General features: G+C 38.4%; 1 protein-coding gene across 5 annotated transcripts in view; it reads right to left on the reverse strand.

The window, feature by feature from the left end:
• Window positions 1-314: 314 nt before the first annotated feature.
• UBA6 (ubiquitin like modifier activating enzyme 6) overlaps window positions 315-26,604 on the reverse strand; it is a 30,169-nt gene continuing 3,879 nt past the window's right edge. For 2 of the 5 annotated variants that reach the window (XM_051617928.1, XM_051617927.1), the window contains exons 4-34: window positions 25,928-26,022; window positions 25,079-25,107; window positions 24,244-24,338; window positions 23,179-23,290; window positions 22,005-22,085; window positions 21,385-21,507; window positions 20,444-20,567; window positions 19,187-19,290; window positions 18,340-18,402; window positions 17,224-17,300; window positions 16,502-16,568; window positions 15,946-16,089; window positions 15,247-15,314; window positions 14,896-14,974; window positions 14,611-14,691; window positions 14,163-14,240; window positions 12,486-12,667; window positions 11,805-11,910; window positions 10,691-10,780; window positions 10,500-10,580; window positions 9,781-9,909; window positions 8,804-8,855; window positions 8,635-8,698; window positions 7,812-7,881; window positions 7,139-7,210; window positions 5,899-6,016; window positions 4,774-4,967; window positions 4,007-4,134; window positions 3,125-3,215; window positions 2,718-2,812; window positions 315-576 (exon numbers count right to left, since the gene is read on the reverse strand). In XM_051617928.1, the coding sequence (XP_051473888.1) occupies window positions 441-576; window positions 2,718-2,812; window positions 3,125-3,215; window positions 4,007-4,134; window positions 4,774-4,967; window positions 5,899-6,016; window positions 7,139-7,210; window positions 7,812-7,881; window positions 8,635-8,698; window positions 8,804-8,855; window positions 9,781-9,909; window positions 10,500-10,580; window positions 10,691-10,780; window positions 11,805-11,910; window positions 12,486-12,667; window positions 14,163-14,240; window positions 14,611-14,691; window positions 14,896-14,974; window positions 15,247-15,314; window positions 15,946-16,089; window positions 16,502-16,568; window positions 17,224-17,300; window positions 18,340-18,402; window positions 19,187-19,290; window positions 20,444-20,567; window positions 21,385-21,507; window positions 22,005-22,085; window positions 23,179-23,290; window positions 24,244-24,338; window positions 25,079-25,107; window positions 25,928-26,022 (3,028 nt within the window). In that variant the 3' untranslated portion in view covers window positions 315-440. The remainder of the gene's footprint in view (window positions 577-2,717; window positions 2,813-3,124; window positions 3,216-4,006; window positions 4,135-4,773; window positions 4,968-5,898; window positions 6,017-7,138; window positions 7,211-7,811; window positions 7,882-8,634; window positions 8,699-8,803; window positions 8,856-9,780; window positions 9,910-10,499; window positions 10,581-10,690; window positions 10,781-11,804; window positions 11,911-12,485; window positions 12,668-14,162; window positions 14,241-14,610; window positions 14,692-14,895; window positions 14,975-15,246; window positions 15,315-15,945; window positions 16,090-16,501; window positions 16,569-17,223; window positions 17,301-18,339; window positions 18,403-19,186; window positions 19,291-20,443; window positions 20,568-21,384; window positions 21,508-22,004; window positions 22,086-23,178; window positions 23,291-24,243; window positions 24,339-25,078; window positions 25,108-25,927; window positions 26,023-26,604) is intronic. The other 3 variants (XM_051617930.1, XM_051617929.1, XM_051617931.1) reach the window with 3 other exon arrangements.

Raw genomic sequence — 26,604 nt, forward strand, 5'->3', positions numbered from 1 at the left:
GAGAATTAGTAAGATATTGCATGGACTTGAGATGTTTTTAGAAGACCTGGAGTATTATAAAAAGGCAGTTTCCCCATTTTTTGCACTCTTCTCTAAGCAGAACTTAATTTGCACATGTGGAACCATTTGTGAGGTTCACCATTCTTCTTGCTTTCTTCAGCTCCCCACAAATTAATACAAATCTTGTCTTTATGGTAATGACTGTACTGGATATCCCATCTCATGGAGTTAGAAATCCTCCTTGGAGCAAAAAGGTCTGAAGGAAACAGGAGCAGATGAAACATGAATCCAGTTTGTCTTCAGTGCAAAGCCACTTATTTTCAATTTGTTTTAATTAAGGCTTTACCAAAAAGAAATATATAGTACCATCTTTAATAGCTGAAAATTAGCATACTCCTTTCAGAATAAATAGTCCAGGAGAGACTTTTGTGTCTCTACCATCAATTGTCTTCCTGAACAAAGTAGTATCTCACTGGTGGCCCTGGCAAATCTTCCTCTCCATCAGTCTCTGGAGCAAATGATACTGTCAAATCCACATACTTCTTATCAGCTGATGGTTTCACAAGTTTTTGCATCCTACAAGGAAGCGAAGAACAGTTTGTTAACATACCAGGAGGATTTGCAGTGGCAATTCAGAGCCACACTAGAGTGAATCTCCCTGCCAACAATGAAGCCAGACATATTGGAAGCCACATTAAAATGGAAAATAAGCTGCCTTTTAATTTTGACACTAAAGCTGTTCCATTATCTGAGGCATAGCAAACGGTATTCCATTTTCTTGATAGATTTGGCCTGTTAATCACTGTTCACTAACAAGTGCTCAAAAGAGGAGAAAATGGCCCATTCCAGATAGAATTCCTCACTAACATAATTTCTCTTTGGTGTCCTACCGAGACACAAGAGAGTTAATTTTCTGAGCACAATTTTGATCAATGAGAAAAAGTTCTTGTTCCATAAATAATGGGTGGTTTTAGTACTTTATTAGGGAGAATCACTCCAGAGCAGACACTAGCTACACAGTTCTGATGGAAGTAATTCTACTGGAGTTAAGACTTGTTAAGTCCTTGAATTGTGCAGGTAAATAGCAATGGGGGGGGAACAGCCAGGATCTGGGACTTGTACCTTCGTGACCACAATACGAATTTAAACTAGGCAATCGTGTCATGTCTCAGTGAACTTCCTCCCTTTGCTCTCCACAGACTCAAAAGCTACAGCTATTGCTTGCAAGTTGTACAATAAAATACTGAAGGAGGTCAGTCAACCTCACTTTCATTATGTATCTCTGGATGTCTCAAAATTATTTTACCAACTCAGAGCATCAGTTTGTGAGGCTGGCTAAAGTGCTAGGAGGCTGGAGGAATAGAGTCACTCATTTCCATTCCTCACAGGTCACTTAGAGAAGTATTTCCCTTCTGGCTATGCTTTAGCATACAGGTCAATAAAGCTGCTTTCCCCAGAGTACTTGTTCTTTTGCAAGACGACAAAGCATCAGCCTCTCTCTTCACAGCAGAAATACTGTGGTTGTATCTGTTTGCATGAGGAAGCCCTAAGCTACAAAGTAAGGCAGATAACTAGGTCTCTAAAACTTGCTTTTAAGGAGTACACTACCAGTCAGTGCTGTAATTCTGAGATGCAAACAAAGTCTTGCAATGCTTATATTACAGAGAGAGAAAGATTTTTAAACACCTTAAGAAAAAACAGACACACTCAAGACCAGAGTTTGCTGTAGAGACATCTTATAAAGCTTTTGGGACTGTTTGTAACAGAACCTCAAGTTGCTGTAACTACATGGAAAGCTTGAACTGAGTCTCAGGGTAATAAGAATTCATAATGACAAGAAGGCAGCTCCACATCAGGCTTTTGAATTCATTACACACCCTACTCATCCAAAATTACTTACACAGCAGTAGGAGAAGGTATATAAATAACTTATTTTGAGATAGGCTGTAATTCACATCTCAGTATGCCAGGTGCTCTGGAGGTAGTACCAACTCAGAGGCTTTTCTCTCCCTAGAAGTTTGAAGTAGCTTGTCTGTAACACGTATTACTTTGCCTGACACTACCTACTGGCAAACGTTCAAAACAGTGCTGATTAATGCATCTACTTGCTCTAGCAAAGCCTGCAAGCACTGACCAGCACACACATCACAAGAGCTGTGAGGAACACATTTTGAGCTAAGGAAGTTCAATCAACATATAAGGCATAACTAAAACTGGGTGAGCTCTGACTGTTACTTTGCAAAGGCCTATCAGTTAAAAACCATTGCCCTGCCCTCACACCCTCCCAAGTTTCCAGTTTGTTATACAATTCCCTGTCAGTGAGCAGCACTGCAAAGCCTTGTGAATGTCCTTATTTTTAAAAGGGCTTAGTTTTAAGCCAATTTAAAAAGTTTTATTAGTCTTGTTCTGCTTGAAGTACATTCTTTCAAAAAATAACCAACAACTTACTATCAGACTTCAGGATTCTCATTGTGGCACTCATCACTTAGAGTAGCATTTTGCAAGTCTCTTGTCCTTACCACAGATGTTAGTTCACTTTACCTTATACATATATATATATTTTATTTTTTTTTTTAAAAGGAAGAAGTTACCTTGCTTTCTTTCTCAAATACTAACAACTAGCAACTGCTCCAAGAGAAAACACTGCTGTCAGACACATCCTCATGATACAACCCTGTGCATTTGCATCCCTCAATCCACTTTCCAGTTATACTTACGTCAGCTTTAACCTTTTAATATGACCTGGCATCACAGGAACGTACAGCATTTTGACTCCCTGCACAACCATTGTTGGTTCAATTCCATATTTCTCCTGGAATTCACAAATTAAAACTTATTAAAGAACTAGGGCAGCTGCACAAGCCAGCAGATATTATGACTGCTAGTACTACAACTAGCTATTAAAAACCATAGGATCCCAACCAGAAAACTTGCTAACACACGGATGCTGACAGAAGGTTTACTGAGGTACATTTGGACCAACTGAATTAACAAAGAATTTGAAGACAGGCTTGGATTTGTTTACTTAGAGACATTCCCATTAACATTAGTCCAAACCAACAACCCGAAACAAGAAAACCCTTTCCTCTCGTCTTGTATTAATCCAATACAATAGATAACTTACTCTGACAGCATTTATGAAGTCCAACAGAGTAAATTCCTCTTTCCCATAAATCGTCCATCTGTCCCAGATAGTAAATGATATCCCATTTCTGCTTAAAAAAAAAAAAAAAAAAAGGATTGTTTGTTACTTTAGAATATCAACTCAGGCACTTCCTTTAAATGTGTATTGAAGGCCTACTATTTTTTCTAGGGACTTACTAATTTATCTTGAGCAAAAAAAGTATCTTCCCTCTCTGCTGCCATTTCTCCATCCCTTTGACCTGGCTAAGCACAAGACACAGTAAGAACTCTGAGTAAACATGGCATCTGGCAAGAAACTTGCTGAGTTTTCAGACCTACTGAAAAATAGCTCTTTTACTGATTAAGATACAGAAGTGTGTCCAGTCTGTGCAGACAGGATATTTATTAATAACCATGACACATGTCTAACTCATCTAGATTTCTAAAGCCTCACTACCAATAGCTTCCACTGAAAGCAAAACTAAACCTATAAAACAACTATTTTTAAAATGAGGACAGAAGAATATGTTCCAAACAGAGTTCCTGAGCAATGCAGTATGGGAAACTCTTGGCAATACGAAGAATATCACTTAAACCTTCACGAGTACATAGTAAATGGATACTCAGGTTTGACAGCGAGCTCTAAATGATTCATGTTCTACCAAGCTTAAAGAGCTATGGAAAATAACCTTTAATATCAATTGGAGTATGACCATGAACTGTGGTCCCACCATAGCTCTGACATGTGAGCACATACTGCCTTAATCTGGTTATAGTGGATTTAATAACTGTACAAACTTCACACTTGTTGTATGGCTCACCAAGTTCTAAGCATCAATTACCAGGTTTCCAAATATTGCCCTTCTGCTGTTGTTCTGCCTACCTGATTTCTGTTCTTCTTACTTCAGCAGCTTCTGTAAAGACCATTATGGGAATGGCTAGGTTCAGAAAACAGTTCTTGTATGCATCAGCTGAGTAGCCACCCACAACTTTGATGAGTTCCAGTGCAACCTGCAGTACATAAGAATCCCTTACATCCATGAGACCACACACAGGTTTTAGGTACTGTGTTATCAACAGTAGTTTAGTTAAGAGTCCAACAACTAGAGCATAAATGGTCAGTCAGATCAGCCTTTGTCCAGTTGGCAAAGTAAATCACATCTGGAGATGCAGCCCAGTATGCTACAGAAATCAATTCTGCTGCTAATGGAAATATTTAAAACATCCAAAAGTGTTCCTAATGTAGGAACCTTCCACAATTAATTCAAGACAGCTCCACAAAGCACACAGTTCTGTTGAGGTGCATGGATATGAACTACTACAAAACAATCCTCTCCACTCTTGGCAGTGGCACTCTGATAGAAGTCAGTATTAACTGCAGAAAATAAACCAAAATGCCCATCTTCAATGCCTCTTTCTAGTCAGCAAATCAGAAATAAAAGCACCAAGGGCTCACCACATCTAAAACCAAGAGTGACCTTTTGTATTACGGGAATAAAAAAAAAAGGTTATTAAGTTTCCAATAAAACCATTTCTTTAATGAGGCTCTGTCAAGGTTCTGTTAATCAGTATCTAGACAACAATGGTTTTAGGCAAAGGACAGTAAGAGAAAGACATATGTATTTTAAGCGTTTTAAAAAGCAAACTCACCAGCCCTGATACTGCAGCAGTAGCTGTTGCAATTGCAGGAATAATCTTCCCAGCAATGCGCTTTGTTTTGAACCGATCTGCTGGTTCAATGTTGTACATCTTGGCACGTAAGTTTGATGCTGCTGTTATAAAATCTATATGTCCGTTACTATCATCATCTTTTTCAAAGGAGATGGGCTTCATTTGCAAGTCATCTGTTCATGAAAAGAAAAAAAATGGGAGCCAAAATTATTAGAAAACTGAAGATGGTCTAAACATATGTTATAGAGAACCAGAACTTTAACCAATTGAAAATTTCACGTTCTGGAGCTCGGTGTCTTTCTTACAACTTTCTTTCCCATGCTAGAAGCAGAAATGCCCCTATTACTACCCATTGTTAAAAGTGAGTAATGAAAGAAATATCAACAGAGCTCCAAAATTTTATTTTCTTTGCAACACCAGGAACAGATTTTGGACAGTCCTATGGATATTTCTTATACATCCCACCTATAGGTCCATCCTGTGAGAATTCCTTCTATAAGCTTTGTTCATCTGTACCCATTCCACTATGGATTCTTTACCGTGGGTGGATAGGTTAGAGCTAACACTCTATGGGATGGGTTAGAGCTAAGCTTATCTTTCTCTCCTCTGTTAACTGGCTAAAAATGCATGCATGTAGTTGCCGCCGAATGACTTCTTAATGTGGCCAAGCACAAGAACAAGAACAAGATTTGAGCTTCCTCATTTTAACATCTATAGAAGATGCTGAAGAAGAATAACAGCCTTCACAATTTAGAATCATTTCATATTTATTTCTCAACCTTCTTATACCAGAATCCCTCTCATTTCACCTGGGATCTACCGGCACCCTTTTCCTCCTCAGAGTTCAATTCCCTGCAGCCTGCTCACTGTCATCAGGGTTGTACTTCCATGTAACTATAACAGAGAACCCTGGAACTTGCAGAAAAATTGTAACATCAAGCAATAAAGACAGTTATCTGCAGTGCACTTCAGAAAGCTTCAGGTACCAGCTGTCTGCTTCTTGCAGAATTACAGAACTCCTTTATCCAAATACCTGAATGTGATGCTACTGGCAGTGTCATTGCAAGATGTTACAAAGATAGGATGCTTGTTTGCACTACTTACTTTCTAGAGCTTCATTGGATAGTATAGACTTCTCCAGCTGGAAAATTGCATTTCTTTCATCCTCACTGCTGACTGGCATATGATCTGGTTTTCTTGCAGTTTCATCAGTCTGTACAACCTGTAAGTGTGTGCAGTGTTTCAGTAATAAAACACATGAACTTTGTACACCAAAGGTATGAAGTGTACTAGATTTCCTGTCTTCCCTGCAGTCTTTCCTCCTCAGTTCAAGAGAGACATAGACTTATTGCAGCAAGTCCAGCCAAGGGCCAAAAAGCTAATTAAAGGACTGAAGCATTTCTCACACAAGGAGAAACTGAGTGCGTTGGGAGCGTTCAGCCTGGAGAAGGCTCAGTGGGATCTTCTCAATATGTATAAATATTTGATGGGGACAAAGTACAGAAGGCAGAGCCAGAATCTTTTCACTGATGCCCAGTAACAGGATGAGGGGGTATACACACAAACCAAAGTGCATAAAATTCCATAGAAAACATTAAAAAATACTTTAAAGAAAAAACAAACAAACCAACCAAAAATAAACCTCAACCAAATCTGAGGGTGGCTGAATACTGACACAGGTAGCAGAAAGAGGCTGTGGAGATTTCATCCTTGGAGATATTCAAAACCTGCTGGGACACAGTCCTTGATGACCTGCTCTAGCTGCCTGTGCTTGAGTGAGGGGATTGGACTAGGCAGTCTCCAGAAGTTCCTTCCAATGTCAACTTGAGTCAAAATATCAGTTTTGTCTCACAAGGCAAGCATTCATCAAACAAATGTTAACACTAGGCAAGGAAATATGAAAACACCCTGGAATATTTGCTAATTTTAAAGGATGGCAAATGCTAGCCACTGCACAATAATGCTTGAGCTGTTCTGAAGTTAACACTTCAAAAATAAACATAACAGTAATGACATTCCCTTTGAATTACCTAAAAAGAATTAAAAAATTGACACTAGTTTTGGATTGCTTTGAAGTTGCTTATGAGTAAAATTTTACTACTTAGGAAATGCATGGAAAACAATGCTACAACACATCAATTGCAAGAGGCAAGAAATCCCCTACATCTTGCATTTAGTAACTGGTACACAGATAACCTAGTTGTATCAAGTTAAAGCAGTCCTGTATGCCACACTCTTATTTCCCCAAAACACGCGTTTATTCCTCATCGGCATCAATGCAAGAATTAATTGGACATGTTGGATGCTGCTTGCAGATATTTTTTTCTTTAAGTATCAGACTTACTTTGTTTGAAGGTCTGAACTCTGGTACCTTCACAGCTGAAATAATCTTCAAAATAGTCTCCTCTGATAGATCCTGTTACGGTTTTGAAGAAAAACAATTTAAATTTGTATCAAATCAAAGAGGTCTCCACAAAAAGACTGTATATGCAGTAGGATTTCAAAGAATAGCAAGACCAAAAAATCCTACAAATACCCAATGATGTTTCAGTGAAACATCACCATTGAAACACCAAGTAACATTTCAGTTGCCACAGTGAACCAAAGAGGTCTAAGTGCCTAGCACTTGAAAACTGAACAGAACTGAAGTGTAAATGTGACTTACAGGAAGATCCCATCAGAAAAGAAAAAGAGTAACAAGAAAAGCAAAGGATAAGTAACACAGAGGCTGTGAGTAGTAAAAAGAGAAGTCTCAGACCATAGCTAAGACACTCAAATAAAAAAAGAAAAAGCCTTAAAGAGTTCTTCCAGTTCAGTTATTATAATGCACAGGAAATAGGTCCATCAAAATAAGAATTCCCAATTTCAGTGTTTACTGAAAATACCCAATACACTTCTCATATATTCTTCAGGGTAGGGATTTAAATAAAGAAGACTAGAGACAACTGGACACGGGGCCAAAATTGATCATGTACATCCAAGTTACGTGATGGGAACACTGTTACAGTATGGATTACCTTTTCTGTGAAAGGAACACAGTATACTGTTGCAAAGAGTTTTGCTGCACTCACAATGAAACCATAGTGCCTGAAGAAAAGAGGAAGATAAATTTTTTTTGTTTGGTTGTTTTTTCACTTCTGTTGCCCAAAGGTTTGCAATCGTATTTAAAGAGGTCTTGAAAACACAGAGAAACTGAATTTCCACCGTTCAGCATACACAGTCCAAATCAGGTGACAGATTTTGAGGGACTCAGAAGTTCTCCCCAAAACTGAGTAAACTTTGATGAGTGCAGAGTTATAAAGAAAAGCATATTTTCTTAAACTCTGCAGTCAAGAAAACAACTCACATGACATCGGTATGACAATACAAAGCTTCACCTGAGATATACTTTGGTATTTGCCATAATCTCAGTTTTCACCAAAACTAAAAATGCAATCTGGACAGTTTCTTATAGCAGCTGTAGATGTGCACCAGTTAGAGGCTATTCCTTCCTTGAACCACATAAAATTTTACAATTATCTGTAATATCCAAGACATCTAGATCAGACCCAAACTGTGAAGAAGAAAAGGGGTCCCTCCACTAGGTCATTTTAGGTAGTCAACTTTACATACTGTCAAAACTTCCCACAGAACCCTACAATCCCATGTCAGTGAAAGTAAAATTACCTGCAGTGAAATTATGAGACAGCTCATAAACTCTGTCACAACTAAGACTATGCACTACTGCCTATCAAGTACCAGTCCAACTGCTAGTGCTATAAAGCCACTGCCTTGCCCTTTCCGCTCTAGGTGAGTTTTATAGCAGGCTGTAAAACGCATCCCTGGCAGTACCATACTTACAAAGGATCATTAAATTCAAACTTCACTGGGAAAGGTGGCCTCTTTGGTGACTGCCAAAACAAACCTGGTAAAAAGACAGACTTAAGATGAAATCCTAAGGAAATAGGAACAGCAACGCTTGATGTATGTAATGAATTCACAACAGACACAAAGGGGCATCTGTACTTACTTCCGTCTTTTAATCGTGTATCAAGAGGAAAGGAATGAAGGAGCTGAAGAGCCTAGAGGAAAATCCAGAGCAGCTTTAGGAACTTTGTCATATACAGATTGACACAACTAGACTAAATCAAGATTTTTACTAATTATGTGAAATCTTGATAGAGTTTTTAAGACACTCTAATACATAATTGAAGTATTTAAAGAGTTAAAGAAATCTAAGACACTTGTATCAAGATGGAGTGCTTTAAGACACAAGTACTTCTAGGCAGAGTGACTTGCCCATTTATTCACAGGACAAAGGTGACAATGTCACTGCATCTCTCCAAAGTCCAAGCAAGACACTTAATTCAACAAGGAAAGTGCTCCCCACACCCTGTTGTCACTTTAGGATTCTTGCATACCAATTCACAATTGGGAATGCTACGTTTTCTTAATGTGTCAACTACCACCAGGACTTCCATATGCACAGGTATCTGTTATGTTTATTAATATGCAATATCATTATCACAGCTTCCCTACTAAATTACACACACACAGTTTAAGCAAAACTGTAAACCAGATTCTCAGCATGACTGGCTCTTACTTCAGCCAACCATTCTGTGACATCTTTAGAAAATTAGAGATATGAAGATAAGTTCAATAGAAAAAGTTTAGTGGGGGAAACAAAAAGCCACCATCCTTCAGTAAAAGACATCTGATAATGCTGCTGCTCTGGAAAAACACAATACCTAGTCAGCTGGAAAAATGCCAAAAAAATTGCATGGACATTACCGAACAGAGCCACTAGAAGTGAGTTAATAAACCAGACTTACAAGCGCTACAGTAGAAAGAGGAAGAGATGCAGCATTTTTAAGTTTCAGGTAGTTTGTTGTTTATAAAGAAGAAAGGGAAGCGATTGCAAAGACCTGGACACCTATTTATTAGGGCAACCAAGTTTTCTAAAATCTTTATCAGTCCAGTGGCACCTAATTTCCTGGTATTACCTACCTTATGGCTGAAATATTTCTCAAATTTCACTCTTGCTAGTTCTACACACTGAGTCCAACTTCGGGGTCTTCTACTGAGGGTTTTAATAACATGAAAACAGCCTTCTAAGCTTTCCCCTGATTTTATTCTCTAGGTAGAGAAGAAAATATGAAAACATTTAAACAGACAGAATTTCTCCCAATTAAGTCAAACAGTTTGTTTCTAGTAAGTTATAGGCAAAATAAAACAGAGGGTCATTTTGTGAAATATTATCCTTTATGTGATCCTCTTCAATGGATTTTTTCCCAGGTGCTGTGGTCTACTTGATTTATTTCCACCCTGCCCTACAGGCCACAGATCATTATAGACTCATGAGAAAAGGTATTACAAATTGAGTTTAATTTATTACATAGTTGAATTCATTTGAAACTAAGTCTTCCCTTCATTTTTCCCAGCTGGTTGTAGATCAGTGTCTCAGTATTTCTGATATTTCTACATCATGTACAGAGCACACATGAGCTAGAGAAGCAGCCCATACATAAAGACTTTGGCCTTTAATTATGAAACACAATAGAAATATTGTTTTCATGAAAGATCAACAAATTACTTAGCCAAATAAGGCTTCAGGTTTTCTGAATAAAAGTCAGAAAATAACCCGAATCTTGGTGAACTTAAATAGAAATAAAATCCAGAAAGCATTAGTGTAAACCCTGTAGTTTACCCTGGCACCATTCCCATACCTGTAAAACTTCTTCTGCGGACGGATACGTTTGCCAGAATTTATTAAACAATGAAGGCTTGTGAGAAAATGAACTTTCAAACTAGAAAATAAAAAGAACAAATAAGGCATTTTGCAAGAAGTATATCAGATCCCCCACTTTCCCAAGAATAGTTCAAGTTATGCTGAATGTCAGTAAGCTTACTCCCTTACCTTATCTCTTGCCCACTGAATTGTATGCTCAATGGCAGCTGGGAAAGACTTCAAAGTGCAAAAAGGTATTTCTTCTTCTGGTGGATCCCTCTGTAATTAAGAAGAGTTACGTGTAAAAGCAGGCTTACTAAAGTTCACTGCTAGCAACAGCACAAAACATGTTTACACTACATAAATTTAAAACTCCATTTTTATAAAATACAAGGCAACTTATTTATGCTTACAAAAAAAAATTTGTATCCTAACATATCACTTCCTATTTACGAACAATAGTCTAAACTCAACATCGGAAAGCAAAGCCAAACGGAAAAACAACAGAACAAATTGCCAGTCACCTTTTCCAAGACATGCAGTTTGCATTCACATATACTCTCAACATGAAATACACCCTTTCACTCAAGGCTAGAAAGACTTATTTCATTGTGGACTCTAGAAAGACTGATGGGATGCTCAAAATCCTGTCTGCATCCACATGCCACCATTTTGTGGTGTTCTCAACCGGGGATTTTCTACTTTGTAACGGTAGTTTCCCAAGCACTTAAACAGATGGATACTGCCAAGAGTTTGAAGGTTCATTTCCCCCTTCTCCATTCAAACAGAACTGTTATGTATACCTGTAGGAACTGGCTGACTAATTCCTACTACAGAGGCTTGTTTCTATACCTGCCTGTGGAGGTGACAGTCACTAAGAACAGAATGAGCAGACAGAAGGCAGTTCTAAGAAAGAAACCCGCAAGTACAAAACAGTTTGCAATATGGGACTAGATATTTATTTGAAAGGGAGTTTTCAAGGGGAAAAAAACCCAAGTAAATCCCTTGGAAACACTTCAAAATGAGGACTTTTTCTTAAGTTTGTGTTCCATGATTCATATAACAGTTGGTTATAATTATTGGCCTAGGTGTAACCATCAGCTAGGTAGCAGACCAGTCGACTAAGATTTTATTTCCCCATGAGCTTTACTTCATAAATCAAGGAGGCAATTTTTACCGAAGAGAACTGATCTTCAGCAACTCAAACAGGCCATTTATTTTAGCCAAATACATAAACAATTAAAGAATCAGAGGGCATTATGTGACTGGATACAGAGGTAAGCAATGATCCTAAAACACTTACGTGACTATTATAAGACTCTGTCAGATGAGGCACAATAACTTCTGTATGTCCTTTCGTTCCCATAGTTCCAGAGTCTATAAGAGGACGCAGGTTTGCTACACAACGACTGACATGGAAAGACAGACTGTCAGAATACAGCGGAATCACTACTCTCTTGTCCTGTAAACATTACCCGAGTGTAACCAGAATTTACTCTAGGCACTTTTAGAAGAATGGAAAGCTTACACCAAACTCAGGAAAGAGATTAAATAAGAGCAGCTACTTCAAGTTATATCAGGACACTATAAACCCAAGCCTACCCGGATTAGGAGAATTAGTGATTTATTTTTTTTTATGTAAACATCCCTACTTATAAATGTAAATACATATTCTTATGCATAAATTCAACCTGAAGATTGCCACAGTATTCTCTCCCTCATCAGACCATGACAGCTACTCATTTCCAAGAACTCACTCCTAGGCTCTTTGCCATATGAACAGCAGCAACTGCAAAATGGCAGTTGGTTTCCACCATGAGTACAAACCCCTTGCTCTCTCCCCAGCCAGCATCCCTATAAAAGAGCAAGACAAATCTGAGTACTTTGCTATCAGATCTTATAAGCAGTTGCAGATCAGGAAGATTAACATAGCAGACTTTACACAAGAACATGAAAAGCAGCCCATTTCCCTTCCGCAACCTACCTATCAATGTACCTCCTTGCCTCAACATTGTCCAAAGCGGTCACAATCACATCTTGCTTGGTATAGAATTCATCACTGTAAGTGTTCTCAGTGGCTGGGCAAACTTTATTAATATATGAGTCAATCTTTAAGTAAGGATTGATGCTCAGAGTTGCTTCTGCTGCTGTATAGCTTTTAGGTTTCTGAAAGTACAAATGCATACATCAATAATATTCAGACAGAGAACACCAAGTATCGAATTCATTTGCTGATAAGGCAACAATTCACTGACAGAAATGTTAGTATGCAGAAGATAAAGGAATCTTTTTAATCATACATCTCCTTCACTAAGAACTATTTTATTAATCTAGTTTAAGTTTTAATTAGGGTGTTAGAGAGCACAAGGTGAAAGTGCTTAAACGGTGCAGAAGTGTATCAAGCCATGTGCTGCCTCTCATGCTCTAAAAATGCCTTAAAAAAGGAGCAGTTTGACTGTCAGAGGATAAACCCATTTGTTACTGTGGCTATGTCTGTGCAGCATAGACATCAAACACCTGTGCATTATCATATTGCTGTAAGGCATTTCACACAAAACCAATTTCAGAAGCTAAACTGAAATTGAGTTCTTAGCCTACCTGATACTTCTAGCCATTTTAAGATACTCCATGCAATTATCTAGGGATCAGTACTTAGAATAGCAGAACTCACAGAATCACAGAATTGTTCTGGTTGGAAAAGATCTTTTAGATCATTGACTCCAACCATTAACCTAAGTCTACAGGCCGTAAGCTCCACATCTACACGTCTTTTAAATAGCTCCAGGGATGGCAATTCAACCACCTCCCTGGGCAGCCTGTTCCAGTGTTTGATAACCCTTTCAGTAAAGAAGTTTCTTCTAATATCCAATCTAAACCTCCCCTGGCACAACTTGAGGCTGTTTCTCAAGAGATATAAGCTTCTGAAAGCTTGCACAGTTCATTTTCCATTCATCCATCCATCCAAAATGTAATCTGTTCCCAGATTTGCTAGACATAAACAGGAGGCAGAAAATTCATCTGCTGGGTTTTGGGCAGGGAAATCCCTTTTTCTCATTGCTGTCAAGATCTGAACCATCTTTATTTTGTGCTGTGTTTGCAAGTACAGAGATATTCTCTGCACTTCTAAGGAGTTAATATTTTCTGTATCAAACATGTACTGAATGCACATGTTTTTTTGCCAAGCTATTTACCAACCTAATGAGGACTGAAGAAAGTCAGAAGATAGCAACTTTGGTTAAGTCCCATTAGCAGTAGCTCTGCTATTAAGAACACTTCTGCCAGTGCTATCAATTTCTTGTTGTTTTGTTTAATTCTACTCACATATCAGTGGTCTAGCAAAGCATTTCTGGCATATTAACCCATGGTAGCTTTTTATGCAACACAGCATTCCTTATCTGCTTCTCAAGTTGAGAGATGACATCAGTCAAACACACCAGTACAAATTAAGATCAGTCCAGTCCATTTTACTCAACTGACACTAGTGGTAAGTTGGGTACCAATATAGTTTTAGGTATTGCTTTAAAAAACACTGGGTTTCATTGAAGCCTTTAAGCCTTTTCTGGCCAGAAGTACATACACTCACAGACTCACCTCTTGGTGGGGACATAGGACAGGGAAACAGAACAGTTGTCCAGAAAGTTTATTGAACAAGAAAACCTACCTGTATGTGATGAGGTCGAAAAAGAAACTGCCTGTTCAGGTTGGATTTCTCTATCAAGTCTGGATCTGTAATTGTAACCTAAGTCAGAAGGGGCAAAAGCAATAGCTGAAGTTACAATTTAAGTGTAGCACTAAGCCATACTCTTAATTAAATCTCTACAGAAACTTTTCAAAACAAAGCACTCCTGTTAGCACCCACTGTGGTTAAAGGCTCTGTCTATACTGACTGATGAAATTTTGTTTTAAAATCAAAATACAGCAAGACTGCTCCAAGTATGTTCTGCTTCTAGTGGCACACTACGACTATATGCTGAGATCATTTTACTCTCTGCGCAGAGAACAACCTGAAAAAAAAGGTAGACTTTTCACATTTTAAGTAGTCTAATTCTTTAATTACCCCTTGTCACATTACTTTTTAATAAGCAAAGTGAAGTTAACATGTGAGTTACCAATCCTTTGTCTTGTCCAGTACCAACACCAAGAAGAGCAAAGTTTTTTAGCATTTCACAGCCTATCGCTCCACAGCCAACCTAAAGAAAATGATATTTTTAGAGTCAGAAACATAAGTGAAAACCATGAAGACACAAGTATAACAGACAAGTTTCACTACAATTTTGGACCATTTAGCTGCACTGGCACACATTATCAGGGCTGCTCTCATTATTTTGAAAACAGTGATGTTAGCTGTATTGACAAAGCATTTGCAAAAGCGTAACAGTATCAGTCAAACTCACCAAGAAAACATTCAATTCATGCAGCTTCTGACACAGAGACTCTCCAATACAAGCCCTCAGGGCATCATACCTATCTCCCCTATATAGACATACGAGACAAAACCAGAAGATTAGTAAGTTGCAATTTATCACAGTAGTATCATTGATGCCAAACTGCACTTCAACGTAACTAAGGAAATCACAGCAAGTCCCATATAATTCCTACTGCTCCCATGCTCAAATAGGACGCGCGTTCTCAACCTCAAACCCGTCCCTCCAGCAAACAGCACTGAACTAACTTCAACAGACATCTTCTGTGCCTGCTTGAGACTCAGAGATGTGAACAGTACATAAACCAGCAGGCATAATTACCGTGGAAGAAATTCTTCAGAGCCCATCTTTTCTAGAGGTGTTAAAATGTCTAACATATCTATATATAGCTGTAAAAAAACAAAAACAAACAATAAAAATCTGTGAAAAACATTAATGCTATTTTTGTTTAAAAAAACAAAGTAAGTATTTTGTATGTGCAACAGAGTCTAGAAATTTAAAAGCACTAAAGTTTCTACTGCCAGTGGAAGACTATACAGCATTTGATTCCCTACAGTTCACTTCACAATTGTAGTGGACAGGAAAAAGCACGTAAACAAAGGGGGGAAAAAAGCTCACTGAAACACGAGCTGCAAGCTTTTGACATCTGTCAGGCATGTTACCCCTCCAAATTAAGACTGTGAAGTTTTAAAATCTAACTTTATTCTGACACATCCTGAGAGCCTGAAAGCAGTGCTGTGTTCAGTAGCTTAAGCTGGCATTTGCACCATATCACACACGTGCAGCCATGCACTGACAGGCCAATGCTCTCCTTGCTTGTGGGAAAAAAAATGTGATGTCTGAACCCCAAATATGTTAACTGGATGCACCTTCTTTTTTTTTTTTTCTAAATTCCATCTCAAATATGTAACAGAGAAAAAAAAAAAAAGTTGTTTAGGCTATTTTGATCATACAGCATTTACACACAACTATACATTAATCACTGTCAAAATCAAGATCCAAAAGCAAACACAGCCTTACCCACTGCTGCAATGGAGAAAATTTTCCTGTTACTGCTTTCAAGACTTCCTGGCTAGCAACACCACCCACTGCTGCAGCCAAAGGAGCTAGAAATCCCTGAGCAGTCCTAGACAGCCACTTAACTACATCTTCATTCACCTGAGGCTGAAACATAAGACATAATAACAACAGATTTATCCCTTCAGTTGCTGAAGTCAGTGCTTGATAGCATTACACACATTTGCTCTTCAGTAAAAGACAGACAAATAATTTCACTCTGACTAGTAAAAAAACTCCCAGCCAAGACAGACCCACTGTATACCCTGTACTTGTAACAAACATTTATCTAAAAATTGGATTCACACAGCCACAGGATCCAGACTTCACATCAGGTGAACATGTGGTTGAACCTGTGCTGAAAAATCATTCTGTTTCCTTGCATGGTCTTCACAAAGCCAGCTGTCCATCTAAAGATGGATACAAAGACCAGAACAAGGTCTAGCAACTAAAGCATGACCTTCAGGCAAGTAAACGAGCACCTAAAAATTACTCATAATAATGATAATTCCTTACTCACTTTGTTTTCCAGTGTTTCACTTATAGACACAGCTATTTTCAGCATCTCCTCAGCATCTTGAAGGCATCTAGACACCAGGGTAGAAAATATAATGATCACTTAAACACTCTAGAGTCCTTCTAGAAACACAATAAATGAAGAAAGCACTGGATCAAGTAGGAAGAGTCTCAAAATTTATACTGGATTTAACAATGAGCATTAAAGATATACTTCTAAATTTTATGGTTAACTCATGAACAGGATTCTCAGTGGAGAAGCCCATCTGCAACTGCAGTCATAAGATTTATACTTTTTAAGTAGTTTTTTCTTGTTCAACTCAAAATTACCCATATAAAGAATTACCGCAGAAAAAAAAATAAATGAGAAACAATCCGTTCAGATTATTTTTTTTTATTCTGTAAGACACAGAATAATTCAGGAATCACTGAAACAACTTTTCCATATTAAGCCCACAATGTGAAAAAAAGTAGAACACAGAAGGACTTCCTTCAGAAGGATTTTCTACTTGGGCCCAGGAAATGCCACTGCTATATTGGGAAAGCCCTGTTACAAACCCAGACATGACGACAGTTAACATTTTTCGTCTAGCTTTCCACTTTTCATTTCTGTGTCATCTGTTAAGTACCAGACAAAGTACCTCGCTGCACATCAAACCCATAACTACAAGAAAAGGAGACATCTGTCTGATTCAAGGCTTAGCAAACACAAGACTGCTGCATTACCCAATGTTTGGTCCACGACCAAAGTTCTCTTGGAAGTGGTTCAAGGCAAGCATGGCAACATGGATCTGCAAAGGTGCCTGTTAAGACAATAGTTGTTGATGAGTTACAAACTCAAGAAAACTGAAGGAAACAAAAGCAAACTATCTGAACTCTCCTGTTACCATTTAACTTCCTTGTCTCTTAACCTTATTGCTCTGAAAAAGTTCTTAAATAGCATTAAAAAGTGAATTTGAAATCCTTAAAATACAGTTTTTACACACTGGGATTATTATTCAGCAGTAAAGCAATACCACTGACACACATCCAGCACACACTTCAATTAAACCCAACTAAAAAGTACTCAAAAGAACCTAGTGCCAAAATTGGAAAATGCTGTAATCTTCTTTTAAGCAGACATTAGAATGCATACAATTTTGCCAAATGTAAATAACAAAGCCCAGTATTAAGTGTCAAATGTAGAAAATCTGAACAGGCAAGTCAGGACCTTACATAGTCAAACAAACAAACAAATCATTACATCAACATTTTTTAGTTTAAGACTTTAATGAGCCAGAGATTTACATGCCTTGCATGTCCATAATACTTAACTAAAACCATGTTAGAAGCAAACACTGCTAGCTTCCTCTCAGATATTTTTAAAATATCTCTGAATCACCTTTTCCAATAAAAAATAATTTCTTCTTACACTGTTACTTCCAGTTACCAACCAATCTATGATCAACTTCCTGTAATCATCCCAGCTTTGATCCCAGTGTGATTTTTATCAACCAAACATCATTAAACACAGGAAAAATCATTATGTCACTTGCAAAATTCACACTTCCACAAATTAAATACTTACCAAAACCAGAAATTTTAAACAGCAGAGGTGGATGTGCTAAGCATTCACAACTATGTGCTATGCATTACTTGGTGCAAATCATGGATAACATGCCTCCATGGTGATCTAGATCATAACGTTCATTCTGTGTGACCACACAAATGCCACTCTTATTTCACACTTAGTAACAGAGCATAGTTATGCAACTACATTGTTCTACACATAAAGCTGCAGATTACTTGGAATGTAGTTTTAATATTAAAGCATTCATGCCCAAATCCCCACATGCTAATTACCTCAGGCTTGCTAAAATCTGCAACAAGGTATAATGGACTGGTTATCTGCTTCTCCAGCCGTTCCTGGAAAATTAGAATTCATTATAAAAACACATAGTTAAGGGCACAACAGTCACTGCTACCTGACAAAACTGTACTTTCCCTGGAGAAATTAAGAACCAAGTGTCCTTTCCTAATAGCACTGATATTACTCTACATTATTAATGCAAAAAAAGATGTGTAAAATAATAATGTACTGCACATTTTGTAAATCAAAAATGGTCAGAGAGATGTTTCACATCCTAGCGGCAAGATGCATATGAAACTGCTCTGAGATTGGCTACTGGAGATTTTACAGGCAAGTGGCTGCTTGTAGAGCTTCCCCACTCAGGAAGAAGAGGAAGCTACTGCTTCACAGAGACAAGATACTGAGCTGTGCATTCTCAGATCAGAAGCAGCTGGTCCTCACTCGCAGCTTTTTAGAAGAACTTTTGAGGGCAGTCAGGATCTATTTTCTGCAGACCCAAAAAGGCACACAGCACCATGTAGCTCGCAACCCCTCTTACTCAAACACATCCACTATCTCTTCTCAGAGGCCATCAAGAAACCACATATTTGTAGACCTTCATGGAGTCCCCAGCAGTACAGGGATAGACTGCCTGTAATTTGTTTTTTCCTCTATGCTATCAGGTGACTTTGAAGTGTTTCCTGTTCACTATGGTGGAGTAAATCAGTATCACTAATCTTACCCACTACAATTAGTGTAAATCAAAATCGCAGGTAGCCAAATCATGTATCAGCTGAACTCTGATTCCAGTGCTCAGACCATTAACATTCAAGAACCTCGTTATGTCAAGCATGCACTTACAAAGTAAAACATCTTGGGTGTCTTCACTTGGACAGCTATGCCTCCATGTAAGTAAGGCTCCATGTCTGATGTATCACCAATGCTGAAGGAATAAGGTGACACTACTAAAAAGAGAATAAACAGTGACTCATAAGTGTAATTAGGTACTGCAATTCTGTATACAATAAGGTGGGGCTTTTCCAGCCCTTTTTATGCTGCAATTTTGAGTGTGCAACCTTACTTTGAAAGAATAAACATAGCTGACCTTCCTAACTAAAAGAACTGTCCCTCTCTGCCAGTTTCTGGGCCAAAGTATTAGTTTCACATATCTGTTATGAAATAAGCTTTATAAAGAAGCAGCAGATTTAACAGGAATTCTGATGACCACAGCTCTGTAGCAAAAATGAAATCAGTTTTATTTAGACTGTGCATGCACTGTGCACTGTCCAGTAAACTGCTCAGTTCATTATTTTAGCCGTGTGACTAGAACAACAGGCAATCAAAAAGGGCAGCTGGAGCATTTCAGTCACATCTCTCCACTCATACCACCTGGAGCATAATTCAGATGGAACAAGACGACACAAACATTGTTAATTCACAGAAAACTGAAACAAAAGGTAGACCGTGATTAAGAGGAAGGAACCGAACACAGCATCAGCACTAGCAAAACAAAAGGGTCCAGAAAACACAGGCTCAACCACATGTTTCAAGGGTACGTTTTTTGTTTCAGATCACAAAATATTTAAAAACAACCAACCAGCCCCCCCCCTCTCTCTTTCCTGCTCCAGACAAATAGGCATTCAGATCTGGGAATGACATCCCCAGCATCCAAAAGGAACTAAGTAGTATGCCTGGAGACATGCACGGTGCAGACCAAAGCAGGGTAAACATAAATCACGAGAATCACTTTGACAAGGCAAACAGCAACACACAAAGTGGAGTTAATTTAGTCCAAAATCATGACAGAAGCACAGACATTACAGGACCCTCCAACAACCAAAAGTTTCATCAGCAAACTAGTAACTGTAAACTCAGAGGCTGCCAACTGGTTGCCACCAGGTGAGAGTTTCCACTGCTTCTCAGGCAGCAAAGTAAGTTTGGAAAGACTTCACTAAATGGAAATGGAGCTAGGAAGACCTTTGCACCAGAATGCAATTTTTTGTGCAAGCTCACTGGAGGTCTGCACAACCCAGCACACCCCTGGCTAGAGCAACTCACGCTAAGAGCTAAAACAGGCCAAAAAATAAATACCTTGCAAATGAGTCAGCAACAGCTTACCTGTTATTTGGTGTGTGGATCCATTTAAACATGACATTCCATTAACTTCCCGAAAGGTTAAGAACTGTCCTGTTTCAAGCTTATGTGGATGATTTTCAAGGCAAGTGACAATACCAGGATTTGACTGAAAGCAAAAATGGCAAAGGTAGCAAGGAGAAAAGTCTTTTCCAACTGTGACTATTCTGTGATTTTGTATGTGATTTATCAGACACGTAACTTTTGTGCCTATTGAAACTGCAGCCTCTAACAATTTTAGCACCTCAGTTCTGCCATAACAAGGGAGTCAGTTACCTATGATAATCTTTTCAGTCCTGTTATTTTCCTGTTTAACAGTCTTTTCATAACACAGACTTTTTCATTTTTACCTTTTACAGTTCTCAGCCTGTCAGCAAACTGCACGTGTTAGTTCTTAGGTGTCAAATTGATTGTTCTGTCTTAAGTAGTAGTAAATGTATCTCCTTTGTCCAAACCAAAAATAGACTATACATCAAAGAAATCTTCACAGAAATTAAGAAATAAAGTTTTATTAATGGTCCTTTTTACTCCATGCTTCCCTTCCATGTGACCTCCTTAAAAAGGACACCTCAAATTCATTCCTATTGTCAGGGCTTGTTTGGAAGACTTAACCTACTCCCACACCAAAGTTATGTCCTCGTCTCTCTTACATCTCGTTTCTTTTTCTCTCAAAAAAAAAAAAAGTCTGATATGATGTTATCTTGTAAGTAATGCCCAGGAGGCATAAGTAGGCTTTACAATGCTAGCACGCTATCACTGACTGGTTTTGGCCGAGACAAGAATTAAGAACCTTTATTTGCTTCTGCTATACTGTCAACTTTCAACTGCTTAGCAAGCTGCTGAAGTGAAATACTCTGATTGGTCACATAGCCAGTAACGAGTCATTATAAAAAAATTAAAGCAGCACAATGACTTCTGTGCCTTACTTGTGTTATATTTGAAATGAAGATCTCCTTTGGCTCCTCTCCTGTTGTATCCAGCACTTCAAATTCATCACCAAAGTCACAAAACAAACGTGAACATACTCCATATACATCTGCACTGATGAACTATGAGAGAACATAAAAATCATGAGCATCCCTAACACAGCACAAGGCAGAGGAATGACCTTTTACATTCAATCTTGTCCAAGGCCAGCAGATTTAACTTCTGTGGTGGAAAGGTGTCACGTGCACCCAGGACACTGACTATATAGCACAGCATTCATGAAAGACTTTGAACCTGCACAAGCATTTCAGAACCTCTGTGCAAAAACCAGGAATCACACCAATATGCAGTGGAGTACAGTAATTTCTTTTACATTCAGTTTTAGCATGTTCTTTAAGAACTACTATGAGGTGATGGTGAAAATTTTTTCTGGGCTGGTATCTAGGTAACACCAGACACATGTACAAGGTAGCAGCAGTTTGCTCCCAAAACTCACACTGCTCCAACAACAGCTGTCCACAAAGAACTACATACATCCCTCATAACCAGCTGTCTCCATTTTGGAATAGAACATGTTGCTCACTGTACAAATTACTCATGTATTTAATTTTTCTATTACCTTAATAGGTGGCTGCTGAGCATGACAGAAGTCATTAATCTTCTTCTGCAGCAACAGACTTACTTCTGTCAATATGACACACTGAACAAGAACAGGAATAAATTTAAGACACCAAAAGCAATCAACAGGCTATGGAAACAAGTAGTACTAACAGTAAATTACTCAAGTGTCCTGATTGCTTTCCCCCACACCTAGCTGAGAAAGCAGTCTTGAGACAGTTTTCTCATTACACATTAGAACAGATAGGTTACTGGTCCACAAGTTCTGGAAATAAGGTAAGCAAGAGGATGAATAGCAAATTCACACTTCTTTCTGTTTTGTTGTGTTGTTTTTTTTACTGCAGTGGTAAAACTCAAACCCTAATTAGAATACTTATGAAAACAATTATTTCAGAGAAAATTTAGATCTTGAACTTTAATATTGAAGTTAGCAAAGCAAACATAAATGATCCTCATCAGCGTCCACTAAGAAGTCCACACAAGTTCTGCTGCTCGTCAAACTGCAGTCATACAAATTCTGCAAGCATTCTTTAAAAGTTTAGAATAATACTGGGTTACAAGGCATAAACACTGCGTCCCACTCAGTTATACATGGATTATTATAACTGGGACATTCAGAAACCTAGTGAGCTTGGGTATAACTGACAGCTACACAGTAAAAGTTTTCAAGTCAGACTGAGCCACAGACACAGGCAGGTGACAGCTGACTGAACAACTGAAAAAATCCTCCTTCCACCACAGAGGAGCTCACGTTTCATTAGATGCACACATATATAAAAGATAATTCTAATTATATAGCCTGAACTTCTACTGCCTGGAATAGAACCCACAAAATAGATGAAAAACATCTATGCTATGTAGCTACAAAATAAGTCAATTTCACTTTTGAACAACAAAAAAAATATCGTATGGCAATCTCACTTAGCTATTTATCGTCACAGTAAAGTCCATAAATGTAATAAGAAAATGCTAGGAACACAAACCCACTATTTCAGCCTTGCAAAAAAACATGCACAACCATTTCATTAGCCTACATGCCAGCCCTAGTTATTTCTTTACAGCATCTCAAAATGTACTTTAAAGTTCGTTTTTGTTTTATTTACTTATATGAAAAAAAAATCATATTGTTTGCTCTGAGCAAAATACCACATACAACTGCTTTAAGAGTGACATACCTGGTACTGCTTTAGAAAAGACAGATCTGTGGTTTCATCTAGTGGCACAGTTGATGCTGCTACATGGACATATGGATTGAGCTCTGCAATGCGATGAAGTGTGGCCTCAGCCCTGGAAGAACAGTTACGTTCATGTATTTTATGCTTACACAAAATTGTATTTTCACAGAATCACAGAACTGTCATGGTTGGAAAGGACCTCTGAGATAACGAAGTCCAACCACCAACACAAAAAAAAAATTCCAAACACACACAAACAAACCACACAACACCCACAAAAAAACCCCTACAATCTCGGCCACTAGAGCATGCCTTTAAGTGCCACATATACACATTTCTTGAATACCTCCAAGTATGGTGATGACACCACCTCCTTGGGCAGACTGTTCCAGTGCCTGATGACTCTTTCAGTATAGAAATTCCTCCTAATATCCAGTCTAAACCTCCCCTGCTGCAACTTCAGGCCACTTCCTCTGGTCCTGTCACTATTCACTTGGGGGAAGAGGCCAACACCCACCTCCCTACAACCTCCTTTCAGGTAATTGTAGAGGGCAACGTGGTCTCCTCTCAGCCTCCTCTTCTCCAAACTAAACATTCCCAGTTCCCTCCCGTACCCTACAATAGTCCCTCAGGAAGTCACCTGGAAAAAAAATCACCAACTCATATATTTACACTCAAATTCCTAGCAGCTCTGAAGAAAACAGCTCTGTCCAATATACAACAGGATTCACTGGTGGGCTGGTGCCATGGCTGTTTTCTAGAGTCACACAGATGGCTGAGAGAACTCAAGGAAGAAACATACCCTGGCCCGCACTAATAAATTTACATTACTCCCAGCTGTGAGAAGTGAGATGTTTGACTGAGACAGAACTCCAGGCCCAACCTAAACTTCCCCCACTATCTACCTAGGCACTGTACTCCAAGCCAGTACCTCCAGAGGAAGGGTTTAACAAGTATTTGACACATAATAGCAGCTCTTGGACAATGAGCTGTTATTTTTGCTGCTGCTGAAACTGTTACTCCTAGTCAAGTTCAGTCCTCCCTCACTCCAAAGACTTCACCAACCTGTTCCTTTGACTGGTAATATCATCTTCATGGATAAAGAAGTTGATCCCCAAATCCCATTTCGTGCACTGCTTGGTGTCATGAACTGTAAGAGCCTACAAAAGTTGGGCAAAAAGCAATGACTGGAGTAATGTACATAGTATGTGTCATACTGCAGAAAGTTTAGTTGTACCATGCATAAGAACAAGTGCCTCCAGCTCTTTTTCCAAGAAAACTCTTTCTGTTTGAGAGACAGAAACACATCAGGAATATGCAGTTCATTAAGCATTTTCATCCCAGCTTGCAATGATGAAAACCATTGAAATACTGAGGATCATTTTTGCCATACTGCAATTAAAGAACCATTGCAATCTGTAAATTAATGGACTCCCAAAATTGTCAACGAAGTTATTTTTGATTGGAATAAACAGTTTTAAAAGGCTTATCTCCAATACAATTAATCCCAGCAGCCGTTGCTGGATTAAAACATGCATCCATTCTAAAATCTACACAAAAAGCATTCTGATGGATGACAGAATAGGATAACGTATTTTAAATAGTTTGGCTTTAGATTTTATACCACTCCATTTAGGAGAGACCACCTTTTGTACAAAAGGATCCAGTGTCTCATCAGCAGCTGGCTAAAATGAGTTACTTCAAGAGTGCAGTGGACATTAACATGAGACTCAGACTATACCACGAGAACATCTAGATTATTACAAGTTTTCACTGAAAGGTCCTCAAATGTTTTGTAATCCTTCTACTGAAAGACAAGTTTCAGAAACTTAAGATTAGCTAGAAAGTAGTTATCTCCTGCTCACCCAAGAATAACCAACAGCAGAACTGTTTTACATACCTTTACCCCAGCCAGAATTATATTTTTAGCTGGAAAAAAAAAAAAAAAAGAGAGAGACTGTTGCAAATATCTTGCAAATCTGTAATTGGACAATTATGTAGGTGGACAATAACAGTTTGTCATTGCTAAGAACTTCACAGCTTAAGGGTTTGTTCTCTTATACATTTGGCTCAAGCATTCTACAGCACCTCTGAAAGCAGAAGAACATGAGAAAGGCTAAAAAGGCCCTCTACATTTGTCATTTGTCAGCTGTTCATCCCACAAGTATAATTACAGAGACACTAATGATAACAAACTGCAAAACCCCATGACTCTGTTCTGGCATCTGGTGCAGAGTGCCATTAAAGCCAACTGAAATGGAATTAACTCTGGTAAGAACAGGCCAAGACAAGTCTTGCTCATAAAGAGTAACAGAAATTGTTACGGAGTCTCTTGCACCAGGGCAGTTACTTATTTTTCACCAAATTGCATATGCCCTCCTACCTCTCACACTGTACAGGCTGTAGCTGTTCCTTTATTACATTCATTGATATTGATGCCTAAAGCAATAACTTGGATTATCCACCCTCAACCTTCACTCAAGACTTGAGATTTCAGGTAAAGTGATCTGGTGCACGGTAGCTCATTTTAAAGTAAAATTTGAAATGTTATTCTACTAAAAAGCTTACTAAAGAAAAGTCCAGAATCTTTCCTGCATCTGCTATGTTACTCATCTGCATCATGCACACATATAAATGCCCTCGGATACTTCAGACATGCTTATTATATATATATTAAGCTTTACAAGTACTCTGGGACAGTATGCTGGCATACACTTGTGTCTGCTTAAATAAATGTTACCTAACTTACCAATTTCCACACCAAGACCACCCATACCACTCAGGAATACATGGGACTGAGCCATCTTCTGCATTGCAATGTCTCCAAGAACATACCTCTGACGACTGCAGCAAAGATAAATTCAGATGAAAGCAAGATACAAATAAAGCCAAGAGTATATGAAAGCAAGTAAAAAATTCCTAGTCATTTAAAAACAAACAAACAAACAAACCACCAAACTCAAAAACTTCTGGTTATTCTATCATCCCAAACAGTTTCTACTTGACAATTCCAGGTTCTGCAGACAAGTGTGTCACTGGTGACACATGTACAGCCCTCTATTTAACAAGCAACTGAGGCGGTAACATGCACATATCTGAGCTGGACAGTGCTTTAGGAAATAATGCACATCAAACCTCATGTATGCACTCACAATCCAAATAGTGAAATACGTTTAGGACAGAACTTTTCAGTGACTGATTTTAGCTGAGAGAAATAGCTTCCAATTTTTAATCAGTGTAAAACCCATTCAGGAGAGTGGGCTTTTGGAGTTAACTACTGCAGACACAAGCAAGCCAAAGAATTTATTATCAGACATCTTCCAACCAGAGGGTGCAGCAGCTTTCATAGTCAGATCCTGAGCTCTGAAGACTCTTGGTCTCCCAACTATACAATTAAACCATTCTAAATACCACCTTTTCCACCAA

This window comes from Apus apus, chromosome 4 (genome assembly GCF_020740795.1).
Source record: "Apus apus isolate bApuApu2 chromosome 4, bApuApu2.pri.cur, whole genome shotgun sequence".
NCBI lineage: Eukaryota > Metazoa > Chordata > Aves > Apodiformes > Apodidae > Apus > Apus apus.